This window comes from Microchirus variegatus (genome assembly GCF_963457635.1).
Source record: "Microchirus variegatus genome assembly, chromosome: 8".
Lineage (NCBI taxonomy): Eukaryota > Metazoa > Chordata > Actinopteri > Pleuronectiformes > Soleidae > Microchirus > Microchirus variegatus.
In genome coordinates this window covers 8990451-9008105 of record NC_139809.1, presented here as the reverse complement: position 1 = coordinate 9008105, position 17655 = coordinate 8990451, and the positions used below count along the sequence as shown (strand labels likewise).

Sequence of the window (17655 nt, the reverse complement as noted above, 5' to 3'; positions counted from 1 at the left end):
ATTCAACAGCATGAGCAAAGAGATCGCAGTGTTGGGACAACGCAGGTCCTGGCCTCAGTTGATCCAGCACTGTGAACTCTCATAGTATATCTATATATGTTTTCATGACAGATTCTAGCTGATTCATCTGGATTCATTGACTCTCTGTAGGTCACAGCTGGATGGTACAGGTCCTTAAATCAGATAAAAAAGAATAAAATCACCACACCATCACATCCTGAGCCTCTTTCATGCTACTCATGCCGTGTCTTATCGGATACAAGTACTATATGTAGAGAAATTATTACACTAGAATAGTGCATGAAGTCTGAGAGGTTCCTAAAACCACCTGTTAAATTGCCTGCCGTGCATATGGTGCAGACTATGGGGGGGGCCGTGTAGGGCATAATTCCTTTTTAACCTCACACATACACAATTTTATCTCTCACATACACAATTTTGCCTCTCACATTCACTATTTTTGGCTCTCACATACTGTCTTTTACATTGCACATACACAATTTTACCTTTCACATACAATTTTTTTACCTTTCACATGCAATTTTTTTACCTCTCACATACAATTTTTTTTTTACCTCTCACATACGTGTTTACCTCTCACATACGTTTTTACCTCTCACATACAATTTTTGTTACTTCTCCCATACAATTTTTTACATTGCACATACACAAAACACATCTCTTGCATACATTTGTTTGTGTGTGTGAAGCGTTTTATGTGAATGCGAGTTACAAAAGGGAATGTATAAGGTCCAAAAATAGTGAATGTGAGAGGTAAAATTGTGTATGTGTGAGGTAAAAAAGTAATGATGGACTACACAGCCCCCCCCCCCCCCCCCATACAGACAGTGTTTCCTCCCTTCTTGAATATCATTGTGTTCACCTTCTGTGCAGCAGGTTAAGAGGACCATCTAGTTGCTTATGTGCACTGTACATCAACGTCACTCACTTACTCATCTTCTACCACTTTATCCTCCACATGAGGGCCGTGGTGCAAATCCCAGCTGACATGGGGCAAAAGGTTGGGTGTGTACACCCTGTACAGGAACATGCTCAAAAAACAGAACCATTTCAGTATCAAAACACCATGAGCTATTGTAGCAGGCCATGCTTTCATCATGAGCTCACTCAACACGACTCAGACAGGTCAGGTCACACACTGCTAAAGAGAGATTATGTGTCCAGTACACTTCCAGATTTAAAAAAAAAAAAAAAAAAGTGTATTTCCTTTTGTGTATGTGCAACTGTCACTGATGTAATGTCCAGGCTGCTACTGCATTTAAAGCTACGGCATAATAACCAACAAGCACCAGATGTGACAATCAGCTCCACCTGACACTCCACCTCCACTTCTGAGTGCCAACCACTCCCACAAATGTGTTGTGGACAAAGTTACTTGCCGGCCAGGACATTTCATACTTCACGTGAAACTCAAGTGTTGAACTCATAGGGAATGACAACATTTCCGCATTAACCACACCCACTTTCTGGCCAGTCACACAATAGTTGTCGGACACCACATGAGAAAAAAAAAAGCTCTGCCCAGACGATGTGTCAAGAACAAGCTGCAAGAACTCCCAAATGAAGACTGCAAGAAATTAATGACGTCATTCTTTTCTCTCGGCTCTGGGAGAGAGAGAGCACTTTCCCATGTTCTTGCAGAGCATGTGCAGACTTTATTTTAATACATTTTGAGTGTTACACTTCGTAATCTAGTGCAGATTGATCCCCGAGCTCCATAGCTATTTGCTCCAGACTTGACCACTAACATGCACTGCATTCTGTTAAACTTACAAAGACTACAGCTGAGTAAGAATGTTGCCGTCAGACTTTTAATCCCATCGGCCCCTCTCTGGCTACCTGTGAATGGTCTGGCTCCTGCATATACATGGCTGCCTTGTTAATACCCTATGAACCTGTTCACAGCCTGAGCTCCTCCAGCTGGAGTGACTGAGTGAGTGACTGAGTGTTCCAAAATCCAGGCTCGTCACTAAAGGTGACAAAGGATTTGCTGTATTCGCAGATAGGCAGATATTATCTTTTAAAGCTTCTCATAAAAGTCTTTGATCCTATTGTGTATTATACATTTTTTATGATTTTGGCCACAGTATATTTATTACCATGTTTTGATAATTTCATCACTTGTATTGTTTGACTTATTATAGAGCTTGATCTTGTAACTTTGCTTTCAAAGGTGCTATATAAATAAAGTTATTATTATTATTGTAGTTTGGGTTCCCAGACTACATATATATATATATATATATATATATGCACATGTATGTGTGTATATATATATATATATACACACATAAATATACATATACACATACACATATATATATATATACATATACATATATATACACATATACATATATATATACACACATATATATATACATATACACATATACAGTACATACAAACACATATACATATGTATATATACATACGTGTGTATAATTGCTCTGGTGCTGAAAGTGCAGTGGTCCCTTTCTCTCTTTCCCACTTATGCAAATATATTTACATGCAGGCAAGCACACATACAGGACTACACACACACACACACACACACACACACACACACACACACACACACACACACACACACACACACACACACACACACACACACACACACACACACACACACACACACACACACACACACACACACACACACACACACACACACACACACACACACACACACACACACATACATGCAGGAACACACACACACACATGCAAAATAGACATTAATAAAAACAGCCTTTGAAACTAACAAGACTGTGGCTGCTCAAATTTTAATCACCACATTTCATTAATTCATTCCTTTTTCCACAAGCTCGCTGTCCAATGAGCTACTGTACACCACGCCGGGGAATTATTTTAGTGGAAGAGAGAAAAAAAAAAAGATTGAAAATGTTCATTTTCTTTTCACTGAAAATTAATCACCTTTGTTTATCTTTTACTTTACGGCGTGAAAAAAAATAAATTACAGTCCTGAATATGCCGAACATTTGATCAAGGCCGTGCGTCTTGAGACAAAAATGAGCTTTTGGAGCCTTGACGCAGTGCTTTTATTTGAGAGTCAATTCTGACCCACACAGAGCAACCTCCTGCCATCCCTGCCTGGCACGAACAAATTAAGGTGCACTCAGGCAACAATTGAACAAATTCATGTCAGTCCTCAAGGAATTCTTTTTTTTTTTTTTTTTTAAGAAAGAGTTACGTTTTGTTTTACCTTGAAGGACTGTGACAGTAAAGTACAGCACATACAGCCTGACTTACTTTAACGGCAGTTTCATTAAAAAATTAACATGCATTTTACCTAAATTAGATCATTTACAAATGCCTTAAAAATTTAATGTCTTGGTCTTACGAGGTGGTGAACAAAGCAAATATATTGGGAAAAAAAATGGGTAAGCAACTAATCAGACACTGTATACAGACAACCAAAAACATTCTAGCACTTTTTAGTGACTAAAAAAAGAGTCTGGAAAGTATTTTTTTTTTTTTATCTTATGCACATGTACATGATAAGTATTTTGTGGGAACATTCCTTCTGATGACAATCCTAGAGCTAGAAGCAGCCAGCATGTCTTTATGTGACGCACGAAGGTGACAATAAAACTTGAATAGTTGAGTTGACGGCAGCCGTGAGGATCTTTAGAGACACGTGTGAAATATGCGCAGTACTCTTTTAAACTGGAACGATGTGACTGAGAAAATGCAGTTGAAACAATGTGGTGAATAAAGCTGGCATAATAGACTTTCTTTTTTTCTCCACAGCATAAAATAATAGAACAAACAGGTTTTTACCAATAACATTAATTAGTGTTCCACTCCAGTTTACGAGAGCCAAGGTCATGCTGGTGGGTCACATTGAACACTTTAACAAAGAGGCGGTTTTATGTGTTTATTTTCATCCTGAAGATAATGCAGCTTTATATATTTTTATACCGTTAGTTCATTATGGCATTGCTAAAACAACAAATCCAATTTGAGGCATTAGATGTTTGAATTGTATGTATTGTAGAGGTGCACAAAAGAAAATAATCTTGTTTTGCACTAGATAATATCATGTGTGCACACCTTGTCTAAACTAATCTATTGGAGAAGAAGAAGAAGAAACTAGCAAATACAACGCACCTGTAAATAACAGGCCAGATAAATGGCTCGTAGCACTTTCTCATTTTAATTTCTAAGTACTTTTTGGATAGTATGGTAAAAGAGACGGAGCAGAACCAGAAGAATCATGGAAATATTGCATTTAAGCACTCATGGCGTTAACTTCTGCTGCGCCACAGAACCGACAGAAAATCCAGTTACTCAGTTAGTGGTGGCGATGGTGTCATTATTGCATTACATGAAATGTGCTGTATTGAATCAAAATCTGAAATGCGTTCCAGTGCATTTGGTTTGAACTTGATATTGTGCTTATGCGTGGCAGTTAAATGATAAATCCATACGGCCACAGTACACAAACCTCTGACCGCTGTTGGCATTAAGTCTTTACCCTCCACTGATTTTGGCCAAAAGTTGTGAGAACAAAGTGCTGATATTAATTTGCGCTCAATGCTCTGGTTGTATTTCAGCAATTACTGTAAAATCTCCCTGTTCCCTCTAATGGGAGTCAGCTGGGGACTGGACCAGGCATGGTGCACTCTTAATTGGCTGTCCATCAGGTGATAGGAAATAATTAGTCTTGATACGGACGGATCTATATGTGCTGCTGCAGGATGCTAATGTGGAATTAGTGTGTGTGTGTGTACCTGGTATTGCTTATGTTGTGGGGACCTTAATCTGTTCACACAATCACATCTTGGGGACTTGTCTTCCTTATGGGGACAAAAATGAAGTCAGCACAATGTAAATTACTACATTTTAAGGTGAAGATGTGTTTTAAACTTAGGCTGAGGTTCAGGTTAGGTTCATGGTTAGGGTTAGACCGGTAGTAATTAAGGTTAAGTCTCCAGGAAGTGACTGTAAGTCAACGCAATGTCCAATTCTTGGATACCTGTTAACTTATGTGGACAAAAAGTAAAGCCCAAAACACATGATAACATTTTAAGGTGATCGGATGAGCTAAGGGTTAGGTTAAGGTCATAGTTACGGTTAGGTCAGTAGGAGTTGTTCAGTGTTTGAAACATAATGTGCAAACAGAGGCGTGAGTGAAGCTAATACACAGTTCCTCATCAATGCGTGCATGTGTGAGTATTTGGGAGGTGGTCTTGTCGCGTTGGTTTAATTTTGTCCGATGCTCGTCTTTATACCTCTTATATCGGTAATGCGTACAGAATTTTAAGTATTTTTAATACATGTAATAATAATGCTTGATTGCTTAATATCTCCATTCAAACAAAAAGACTATACTGACATTACACCAACATTATTGATGCAATCATGTTAAAGATGGCAACAGGGTGACTTTATTTTGAAATGATCAAAACTATGTACGAGAGGAATCCATTTGAATGAGCCAATAATGTGACATATATGACTGTATAGTTATACTACCTCTAACTTTCAAATTTTTAACGTCACATGCTTCTCTCTGGAGTTTCTAACCTTAAGTTATTGAGCTTAACTACATCTGTAGCACCATTCGTTAGGACACTAACAGTAGTAGCTCCCAATTTGTGAGGTTCTTGTCTTTTTAAAAAGTTACATATAACGTATAAAGTTTGGGAAGCAGATTAAAAGCAAAACAAATTTGGGGTTGCTTTGAAGCAATGAGCAAAAGACAGAGGGGAGCATTTCCCATTCAGAAGCAAAAGATGTGACACATAAAATATTAAAGCCTCAAGGGGAATCACAAAGAAGTGTCTTTCTGCATTAGACCACAGGTCCTCAGATCCCACTCTTACACAAAATGTCTGTGATTTGGGACGTGAAACAGCAAAGACGGACATGGAAATCACATCTATGTTTACGTCTATCTCGTTTTTCATCATTTAGTCGCCCTCTAATGGCATTGGCTGCAGATTAAAACATTAACAATAGCCACAACACACATGCAGAACACAGGGAAGAGGGGAAAACGGATGAGCCAAGAAACAGAGAAGCAGGAAAAAAACTCCACAATACTTTTAGACTTGTTGTTCAAGGTCCAAACCAAAACAATATCAAAGGAACCTGTGTTTTGAGGCCGTCTGTTTAGTTCTCCTCTGCGTCTATACATATTTCAGTGGGTCTCAACAAAGCGAGGCAGGAGCATATTTTATCACAAAGGCCTCTGAACACAGTCCCACGTGGATGCTGGACAACACACATGCACACATACAAAGCAGCTCAATTGTCCCGACACTGGGTGAGGGTGTAACAAGTTGAGGCTCAGCATAAGTGCCCTTAGGTGAAAAAGAAGCTACAGAGCGAGCAAGAGAGGCCCTCGATTGTCTCTCCAAGGAGAGGAAGACTTACACAGAGAGAGAGAGAGAGAAAACTGAGAATGTTTTCATCAGAGAGATGACAATACGAAGGGCAAGTTTTTCAGATAATCCTCACATTTTCTTTTCCATCACTCGCTGCGACTTGTGAGCTAAAAAAGACGAGGGGAAAAAGAAAACTCTGCTGGACTGCAGCTCGTGAGTCCTGTTTCAAAGTGATGACACGTGTTTGTTTTGTGCACATCTGTTCTGCCGCTGCTATTCCTCCCGATGAGTAAGTGAGGTAAGATTTGGGAAAATTGGAGGGGCAAAATTGCAAACGCCCCCACCTCCCCCATATTTCTTTGAGAGGACCTGCTGGTTCACTGGTTACTGAGTGTGCTAACCTTGAGTCGCCTTCCTTCTTTGTGTGGCTCATTCAAAGGCTTCACTCGTCCCTGTGCCTGCATTTGTGACGATAGACAGATGTGTGTGAGTGGAGTGTGAAGGCAGGACCTTCTGGAAGACTCGAGCTGTGTGGACCTAGACCTTGTTCGGCTCTCGTACCAAGGTTGAAGTTCTGTTCAGAGGTAAAGATGAGCTAAACTGCCTTTGCATTTAGAAATATTGGCATTGTAATAATAATAATAATAGTGTGTGCATGATTAAAACTCTTGTTTGTCCACTTGAGGGCAGCAGATATAAGGTGTGTACACATTATTGTCCACATGTTCTAAACCTAAGCAGAAAACTCATGAGCAGTTTCTCACATTCAATGTACAGTCTGTACTTTGTGTTTTATTATAGCTGTTGAATTATAACCCATAATACAGTAACGATAAATTAGGACCGTGTACCTGTATAAGTCTCTTACCTGCACACAACTTGCCCAAGCTCCAGCACCAGTGACCTCAGTCTTCATGAGCTGCAAAAAAGTCAGAGGTTAGTGAGCGAGTCATGAAAGAGACAGGAAAAAGTGCAGCATTGATGAGAGTTTTGTGTTACCGTCCTCTTCTCACTCCCTATATCATCCTCTATAGCTGCCAACAGCTATTACTGTAGCTGCTTATAATGATGCGATATGAGAGTGAATCAAATGGACTTGAGCGGAGCTGCAGGTCATATTCTAACAATAAGAACGTATTTACAATAAACAATAAACAATCAAATCACCACATACCAGTTTAAATGCTGTGGCTGATTATCATTATCTGATTATCCAATATTGCGAAAAATGAAATGAACCACATAATATCATTATCAAAACAGTTATGCAATTCACTATTTTAAGCAGAGTCATTTGCGTAATTTGCAAATATAAAATACACATCTTCTCATTGCTCACTGTAAATGGAACACACCGATCATGAGTGAGATGCTTGCCTTTATTCCATGCATAGCACACAATAACGGTAATTCTCTTTAAATAAAAAAAGCAACTTAATATTCAAAAATTCATGAATATTTTTTTTTAATGATATTTTCCAGTAGGAAATATGGGTTTAACTTGATTAATGGCAAATTACGTTGCTATTAAAGAGACAATTCATTTCCACAACAGGACAAATAGATAACGTCGCCATATGCTTCTGTAAAAAATTAAATATCAATTGTGCCCCGACAATAAAGGTAGACAAATAACATACAGACAGAAAACATGTATATAATTTAGTTGTAAATGGTTATCCGAAATAAAGTGGCAGCTGATTTACATTAAAAAAAAAAAAAGAGTTACAAGGAAATAAACCACATACACTTTGGTTTTACATCGTGAAATCAGACAGGAGCCTTTTACTGTATGATCCACTGTTTTTGACGGGAAAAAAAAAATCAAACAAGAAGAAAAACATTGCACAGTGGTAGCAAATAAAGTGTTTCATTCAGAACAGGTTGTACTTTCATTTTTTTTTTTTTTTCAAGGAGTAGCATTTTCATGACATCACCGACGCGGCACAAAATGGTCACTCCGAATGTTTTGGAATGTAAACGCTCTGTCGTCCTCTGCGTGTCATGACCCATTATAACGTACACGGTTGTGTGTGCTAAGACTTCCAGCTCTCCACTCTCAGTGTCGAGTGTCCGGAACCATCATACAAAGCTCTCCTCCATGTTGGAACACAGCAGGAAAGAGTCCACCAGCCGCGGTTTGATGAGCTGCTGGTGGTCGGCTGCCTCAATGCTGTCTGGACACCCTGCTGCCAGTCTCCTCAAGGCAGCCTAGAGACACACACACACACATGAATACACACGTGTGTTAAAGCGTGTGTGTATAATTTCACATACCAACATGTGTGTAAATATCAATATAAATAACACAAATGGATCTGGGATCTATTTTATTTTTTAAACCGGGTGTATTCTTTGTGACGTCTGCACCCCTTTGAGTCAGTTTTTTTAGCGTCCAACATTTACATTTAACATTACAAATGATCTGTGAAAGCCTCGGCGTCCTTTGAAGATACAAACCCAACACCTCCAAACGCACTCCTTAACCCCAGGGCCAAAAGGATTAAATAGAATGAAGACTAATTTGAATAGACTGACGAGTGTGGTTACAGTGAAGAGGAGGAGGAGGAGGAGAAGGGCATTCCGCAGCAGTCCAATTAAGACCGTGACCGTTATATCGGCCCTAAGATCTGGTTTTTAATAATCATGATCGGATTCACAGAAAGAGCATGAGCAGGGATATTATTCATGATATGTACATATTTAAACACAGAACATTTGATTCACATCACCTCAAATGATGTGAATCAGTCTACTACTTAAACATGACTTATACATAGAGGTGGAGTTATACATATACACGTAAATATATATATATATATATATACACATGTTCAGTTTCAAACGTTACCCTGTGGATATAATTATACCGGACAGTCATTTGCTGCACTCGTGTTACACATGCAGGCCTGTGCTCGAACGTCCTCCGTTTGTTCTTTTGAAGTCATAGATAGTATGCACAACGGCAAATTCTTGAAAGCGATATAGACAATTTGAATGCTTACATATATTACACATTTGTATTCAGGACATATATCTGAATGTCCACGCACACACACACACACTTTACACCCACCAGACAAGCGACCAGCACTGAGTCGCTGTTATTTCTCTCAGTAGGGGACCGACACAGCTCAATAAGAAGAGGAACAGCTAAGACAAGAGAGAGAGGGGGAAAAAATCAGTTATATGCTCGTCTCATTCTTAGATATTGATATAAAAAACAGCTGCAATTGTGTAGAATAAGATTTCAGAGTAAAAGCACATACTAGGATATTAAAAGTTATTATTTGCTTTCACGTCATTTTCTTTACTAATAACAGAGTCGTTTAGGGAAAAATACACTTTTTCTTTACATGGCTCGTTATGCAGCGTCAAAGACCAAATTGTGAGACTTTATAAAGTATTCATAAAGGAGCTAATTCCCATGGAGACAATGAAGTATGCAGAGGTATGGAAATACAAACATGCAGTATTTACAAGACCAGTGATCAGATACATGGTGGTATTAAAATAAATAGAAGTAAGAAAATATTAGTATCAATAATTAAGTCAATATTCAGGCTGTTGGATGAGGGAATAAATTCAAATCTCGTACAAACTCTTCAGCTACAAGGAATAGTTTATAAATTAATGTTCTCTTTATACATTAATATAATTGTTTTCCCATAATATTGTAACAGAAGCCTTAAGACGTTCTAAAATCTTAGTGAGAGCAAATATGTTTTATTTGTTTGTTTGGGAGCCCTCTAGTGGTTGCAGGAACCTACAAGGAGGTCATTTACTCAATGTTCTGTGGACTGTGGTGCTGGAATTTCCCAATATTTTTAGTTTTTATTTCTGTTGCTGAAATACTTGCACTTTAGTGACATGTGTGTATGTTTTTAATTTGACTGCTTGATACAACTCAGACAAGGTGTGGCACCTTTTAGCTGGATAGCTGTTTGGGCAACATCAGGGTCTCTGCTCAGACGGGCCAGCGTGACCGCAGCTTTCTGCTGGACGCGCTCGCAAGCAGCGCCCTCTGATGGACTGGGAGAGGACGGCTTTTCTCCCAAAAAGAAGAGCAGTCGCTCTGTTCCTAAAACACAGGAACAAACAGCACAGATTAGATTACAGTACATAAGAAATCTAAAATAAAATTAAATAAAGACACAGCAATATACGACAGTCAAAAAACATATTAACAGATGAAGTTGACACTTTCTGGATGTTAAGACTCAACATATCCATGTTCATGTGAATTAAGAAGAAGCCAGACATAACATTTAGAAAGTGCATTTAGAATTTAACATCTAACAACAGCACATCAGTCAGTCTGGCTGATTCTAGCTCTAAAACAATGATTTAGAATCATAATAAAAACACATACGTCCATATTTGACCATGAAAAATAAATGGAAGAGTGTGTACGTACACACTCTGGTTTCAGAAATACAAACGTGATGAACTGCAGAGATAATAAAGAGCAGGACAAAATAATGAACATCAATCTGGCCCAATACTGCACAGAGATTACCTGGTGCTGCCATCATGAGGATTACAGAAGAATTGCACTCATTGTTCATTGAATTGGCAAATTAATGCAAATGAGTAGTTTAGTGGTTTCTGATACATACAGAGCTTAACACATTATTTATCACAATATATTTGTTTTATGTTTCTGTATGTAGAAGCTCTTTAAACAAAAATCCATGTTTTAATCCACATTTTTATGTCTTATTTTTTGTTGTTTTAGATGTATCTTATCACCTCGTGTGAGCTTCTATGCCTTTTATTTAGTGTGGCTTTAATTTATTATTCTGTGCAGCACTTTGGTCCACAGTTTAAAGATGGATTGGATCAAATTGAATTATTATCGTTATACATGACTTCAAATTTACTGTTTTACAAAAAAAAAAAGAAAAAGGAAAGCACATTATTTTTATTTCACGTCAAATTATAGTTGTTGAACATAAACATCTGTTCTCTATAATAAAGAATAATTGCATTTAACATTCAGTAATAAACTCTATTTAAAAAACACATTACCTTGTTCTTGCAGGACTTCAGAGGCACACTGCTCTAAGACAGACAGGTTCGCCAAAATTGTCACCACCTGAATAACAAACAAGAGACAATTAAACACTTAGGCACTTTTCTCACTAGTATGTTCAGAGAGTGTCAGTTTTGTCAAGGTCATTCTCACCACAAACAAAGACAAACTGAGAGCGATGAAGGTGCACATGTGTTTACCTGGTCTTTGGAGTACGGCGTGTCCACTCTCTGGCGATCTTTGCAGGCCTGCAGCAGGATGTGTATGGCGTTGAGCTGAAGGAGAATCTCACAGGCCATGCTGTCAAAGAAGGTGATGTTGGCCAAGGCTGCGGACGCAAGGAGGAACACTTCACCACAGGAGGCGCTCTCGCACAACTCTGAGGGAAGAAGGCGACACTGGCTTAAAATGTAATCCAATGAAAAACAGGCTCAGTCTTGAAGAGAACTCTTTCATTATCACATTATTTGTGGTCCTTTTCTCACACTGTGTGCGCTCAGACCCTGGGGTGATTGTAACTTCACTGCCTTTTTGTTTTTAAAGTATGACAGTCATTTATTGTCTGTACACTGTATACTGTATATTTAACAAATTCCTCTCCTTAGAATTAATAGTAGTAGTAGAATTAATGCCATTATTATAACTATCCTGTAACTATAACTACAGGAGATCAAATGTGTTTAAAGTTTTGATGCTTTTTGTTGTTCATTTAAGTCTTATTTATTAGGTTAATTGTCACTACCTAAGATAAGACTCTATTCTCATAATTACTTTGTTATTTTATGTGTTTTTGTGTGTGTTTTACTTGAAAACAGCATCAGTACAACATATAACAGTAACATAAAATATAGACTCTAGAATGACTATAATGTTGGAACACCATGTAAAAAATTTATCCAGCCAACAGTTAAAATGTGTTACATTCATAAAGACATGGTTTATATCAGGGATGTTCCAGGATTAATAAGGTGTACCCAATAAACTTGCATCCAGGATTTTATGAAGATTCTAAGCACAATATTAATCAAAAGAAAAAAAATATTTTTGTTGTAGTTTTCATTCTGTCTTGTTTTGAGAGTTTATTCCTGCAGGTCAAAGGTCAGGGTCGACATCAGTGTCATATGTACTCACTGATGAGCGAAGTGACAATGTCATGCATGCTCTCCAGGAAGCTGGCGAGGTGCTGCGTGGACGTGTGGTGAGGCGAGGTGATCTGGGCCACAACCGCCGCCGCCTCAGCCCTGGCTGCTTCCACGCTGCTTTCGTCAGTCAAGATGTCGGCCAGACACAGGATCCCATCCACCTGCACCACAGGCGACACACAGTCTAAGTATAACAACTCATCATATAGCAATAAATGATCAAAGCTCTCAGACTGACTGTGTGTGTGAGTTATGTGGAATTGATTACTCTACTTCTTCAAATGACTAAAGATAACATTAATGAGCACAAACAACATAAAGTCCACTGTGTGTGGCCCTCATTGTGTGAGTGTAACACGCAATGCACCAAATAAGAGGATCTTTCACACTCCAGTCACGACTAATAGCTACTTCATGGTCACAACAATGTGTTATTGATTTTTAGTCAGTACACTTAAATCCCTGAGCTCGCCCCACCACAAACCCAATGGAAACTAACTAAATAAGACTGGATAATTTAATATAAGAGCATTTTCAAGTGAATACATCTCAAAACGAGTCAATTATGTTGGATAAATACTTTAAAGGGGCTGATTTTTCCTTCTGTGCTGCAATGAAGCTCCATCTGTACAAAATAGTGCTTGTTGGAAATGTAGAAGTGTATATACCACATATACATTTAACACTTTCTATTGCCTTTTACAGAATTTTAGGAATCCAAGGATACAATTGTTGGTGATATGATGGAACATTACGTATATGATCACCATACATCTGTAATTTCAACACTTGTAAAAGTAATAATATAATACACTGTATCTGTGTAGCACCTTTCATACTAGGATTGCAGCTCAAGTACAATTTTAAAAGAAAAGAGATTTTTTAAATAAACTAAAAATGCAAATAAAACACAACATGGGGTGGAATAAAAAGGAGCTAGTTGAAGGATAGAGTAAAAATATAATATCTAGTGAACTGGCTTCTTTTTTCTTCTTCTTTATTCACATAATTGAGTCATTCATTTTAGTGTACGATATGAGCTACAGTACTGTGTTTATGATCTGCTTTCATAGTGGAGAGGCTTTAAAAAGTTGTAAAATTGGTTTTAATCCACTTGGGGGCAGTGTTGCTCAGTTCGTACCATCTTTACAGCAGTTGCTGGGTGATGACGATTGTTACTCAGCGCCTGAACACAACTCCGGTCTGTGCTAGTGTTGATAATCAGTACTCACTTCCAATTTGAATTCATTGTTAAAAACCTGCAGGAAGATGATACCCAGGGTGGGGATGGACACATAAGACCGTCCACTGCCTTTTATCACAGCCTCCTCTCACTGATGTCATTTAGCAAAGAAAAAAAAAAGGAAATAAACTCTAAAAGTTTAGAGAGAAACATCCAGGGTGACGTCGACACACCTGTCAGTCCTTGCTGCTTACGGGCATCGGTGCACTCATCTTCGCAGGGTGAATCACTATTTTTTTGTCTTGCGGACGTCTGCAGCCGTGAGCCCGTGTGACCCAGTGACGAAGAAGCTCCCAAAAATAAACTGTTCTCCAAATCTGGTGCATGTCAGGACAGTTGATAAATAACTGTCAACAGTCATAACTGTTGCTTTCAACTATGTTTGATTGTGATGAGGTGAAATTGACACTAAATGTTTTCACTTTTGTTCAAGAAAGGATTTGTCAATTGTGGGCATGAATATAAAGCTTCTCACTCCCAAAGTAGACGTCAGTAAATTTTAAAAAAAGGGACATTGCCAGCATCATCATGAATCATATAGTTTTTACTTTTGACACTTCAATCAACAATATAGACCATGGAATCTATCTTACTCCACAGAGAAACAGAAAAAGTATAAACCTGTTGTATGGAGTAGGGGGTGTGGGGGTATGAGGATTTGTATGTTATCTGTTCCAGTTTTCTGGAGTGTTTTAAAACTGTATGATGTAGATATGAATGTGGTCAACTTGCAATCTGTAACATTTAACGCTCATCAATGACGGCGTGTAGGATTTAGCAACATCTGTTGGCGAAGTTGAACGTTGCAGCTGAATCTCTCTCTCGAAGCATGAATGATCAGTTTGATTTATCAGTAAAACTCGAAAGATGTTTTGATTTTACCATTGTGGGCTATTGTAAAAACATGGTGGCCCAAACCGACACCACCAGTGATTGCACTAAATTAAGTATAATTCTTTTATTTTGAATATCTGCCAAATGAAAATTGTACACACTGGATCTTGGTACATCCAACATGGTGGCCTCTGTGGAAAAGCCCCACTCCTGCTGTAAATATAAATGGCTCATTCTGTGGGGGATTGTATTATCAAAAAAAATAAATGTATATCTTACATACTGGATCTTTAATGTGGATGTTATCTTAGTTTGTGTGTTTGTCATTATCAACATGTTTCTGTTTACATCATATTTCTTTCTGTTGGGAGTGAAACTAAGAAGCATACTGTATATTCACCGGTGAGCAGTGTTGCTGCGTACCGGCCCCTTCTCTCCATCACCCTTCAACAGAGACAGTTGTGTTTCTCAAGCTTGAGCGATCGCCGGCAATCGCTTGGTAGCGTACACTTGCCTGACAGCGTCTCCCCTGTGGGATGAGGATGCTAATCTGGGGCGGACTTTGGTTCCTGTTAGAAAGTTTTCACACTCAGATGATTCATGCCGTCCCAGCTGCTCCATACATGTAAACACAGACACCACTGTGGCATCATTATTCGCCGGAATCGGGGTTTATATTTGTCTTCCCGTAAAGGCTCACTTGACACAGGTGCACATGTTTATTTTATTTGAATTCACAAAAGGGAATAAACAAGGAGAAAAATGAAAAGTTTTATCTCCATCTCTCTTTCCCCTTTAACCCCAGAACACTATCGCTCAAATTCAAAACACCATCATTAACGCCGGGTGATTTTTACCCGAGATAATAAATACACCCAATAAAAAGTACTTGTCATCAAAAGATATCAAAACATGACAATGCATGACACAAACTGTGTCATGCCGAACAAAATGAAAGAAAAGCATCATGAGGGGACCATATAAGAATGCTTTGGGAACAAAACATTTCTAAAAAAAAATAAATAATGAAAATGAAAACTTGGTTTTCATGAAAATCACATAAATGTATTTGCTCGGGTGAAAACCACCCGGCAATGGTGTTCTAGGGTTAAACACAAATCAAATTATTTGACCTCTCAGCTCAGAGGTCAAACATTCCCATGTTAGAATGTTACTCATTGCTCATCTCAGTGCTCTCTCAATGCAATGCAGTCAAAATGTATTGCTTTAAAAAAAATAAAAGTAAAGTAATAAACCTGTATGAGTCAGCGCTTGCCTCCGAAACAAATGAACAAGCTACATCAAGTATTCATTAAGAAATATAAAGTTGTGTTGCAGTTAAATTGCCCCCGCGATGTATGGACTCTTTTAGGAAGGAGTTGAAAACTCATCTTTTTAGACAGGCTTTTACTTAGGGTTGATTATAATTTGTGTATGACAAAATGTGCATAGTATGTGCTCTTATTTTTCCTTGCTGTAGCACTTTATTTATGATTGTTCATCTGTGAAAAGTGGTTTGTTCAATAAAGTTTAAATAATGGAAGAACATTTGTCAAGTGAGATCTATATGTAGTGATAATGCCATGTATAAAATAATTATATTAACACTTTAAATTACACTTAAAAGTACTTAAAGTTCAATACATTACAAGAAACAGATTCATTCAATTTCCCAGTAAAGAAATGCTTTATTTCTGCTCAAACCTCAGCCAGGCCTCTAGCTCCTGATGCAATTGTTCCACACTGGCCAGTGAAAACAAACTGCAGCCATAACATGGACAGGAGGAGTGGAACTGAACGTGTGCTATAGAGAGAATATAGTATGCTGCTGGAAAGAGGAACAACTGCCTGTCTGAGTTACAACTTTCAGCTGATTAGTGTATATATAATCTGTCTGTGCTGGCAGTAGCCAAGATATTTTACTGGAAGTGCTGTATTTACTTACTTTTGATTAATGTTGAATAATGTCCCCTCTATCTCTCTTGTATCGTACACATCCAAATAGCCTTTTTAATATTGCAAGAATGTTTGGATTAGTGCTCATCCTGTATAGCCCTCCCCCATTTTCATTGATTAGTTATATCTAGACATAATTAACAGAGAGAGGTTTGCCGTGACGCTGGTTTCGAATCCCAGTTTGACCCTGTGTGGAGTTTGTGTGGGTTTTTTCCAGGTACACAGGTTTAATTGGACACTAAATCGACTGTAGGTGTGAGTGTGATGGTTGTTAATCTCTGTGTGTCGGCTCTGTGATGGACCTGTAATCTGTCCAGGGTGTATCCCAAGTCCTGTCCTATGTCAGCTGGGATTGGCTGAGAGGGTCAGTGAGATTTGCCTTGAAGGCTAACAGTTGCTCAGTGATGTACAATAATTACTCAGTTTTCATTGGGCAATGACCAATATCTTGTGCCCTTTACCCTAAGAATTCAAGTTTTGGTAACTTTGAAACCTACCTTGTCCAGCTGGTTGATGCCCTCCTCCACACAGCAGATGGAGGCCACCGTTCTGAGAGCATGTGCGTAAAGGTCTTTAAAACGGTCCTGTCTGCAGATCTTGAACAGGGCGACCACAGCTCCTTCCTGTGGAGGAAACAATAAATGTAACGTTATCTTTGAGCCTCTTGAAAGTATGCAATGCATATTTTTGTTTTAATCCCTTCTACAGTAAAAGCGTGCCATGAATCATGATCAGAACTAAGAAAATCTGTGTTGACTCCCAGTTTGACTCTATTGAAGAAGTAGTTAACTAGTAGCTAATAAGATAAGTGAGTGTTAATCCTTTCCTGCTGTTTAACAGTCACACCATGACTGTTAAACAGCATTTTATGGCTCGTACCTCAGCTTGATACAACCTGGCTTTCAAACAGGTATGTTTAGGTAAGTATGTACTATGCTCAGGTTTGTTTTGGGACACGTTCCAGGCTGTTCCATCATATTAATTGGAAAATTGGAATAATAATAATGTGAGGAGGACTGGGAGCTAAAGACGTCCGAGCAACCTGCATTTGGTATCAATCAAATC

At 38.4% G+C, this 17655-nt stretch overlaps 1 protein-coding gene across 1 annotated transcript in view; it reads right to left on the bottom strand.

The window, feature by feature from the left end:
* Window positions 1-8361: 8361 nt before the first annotated feature.
* Window positions 8362-17655, bottom strand: part of insc (INSC spindle orientation adaptor protein) — a 45148-nt gene continuing 35854 nt past the window's right edge. The window contains exons 7-13 of the mRNA XM_083893112.1: window positions 17088-17213; window positions 12547-12718; window positions 11616-11794; window positions 11412-11478; window positions 10306-10461; window positions 9457-9533; window positions 8362-8591 (exon numbers count right to left, since the gene is read on the bottom strand). Of these exons, the coding sequence (XP_083749238.1) occupies window positions 8463-8591; window positions 9457-9533; window positions 10306-10461; window positions 11412-11478; window positions 11616-11794; window positions 12547-12718; window positions 17088-17213 (906 nt within the window). The 3' untranslated portion in view covers window positions 8362-8462. The remainder of the gene's footprint in view (window positions 8592-9456; window positions 9534-10305; window positions 10462-11411; window positions 11479-11615; window positions 11795-12546; window positions 12719-17087; window positions 17214-17655) is intronic.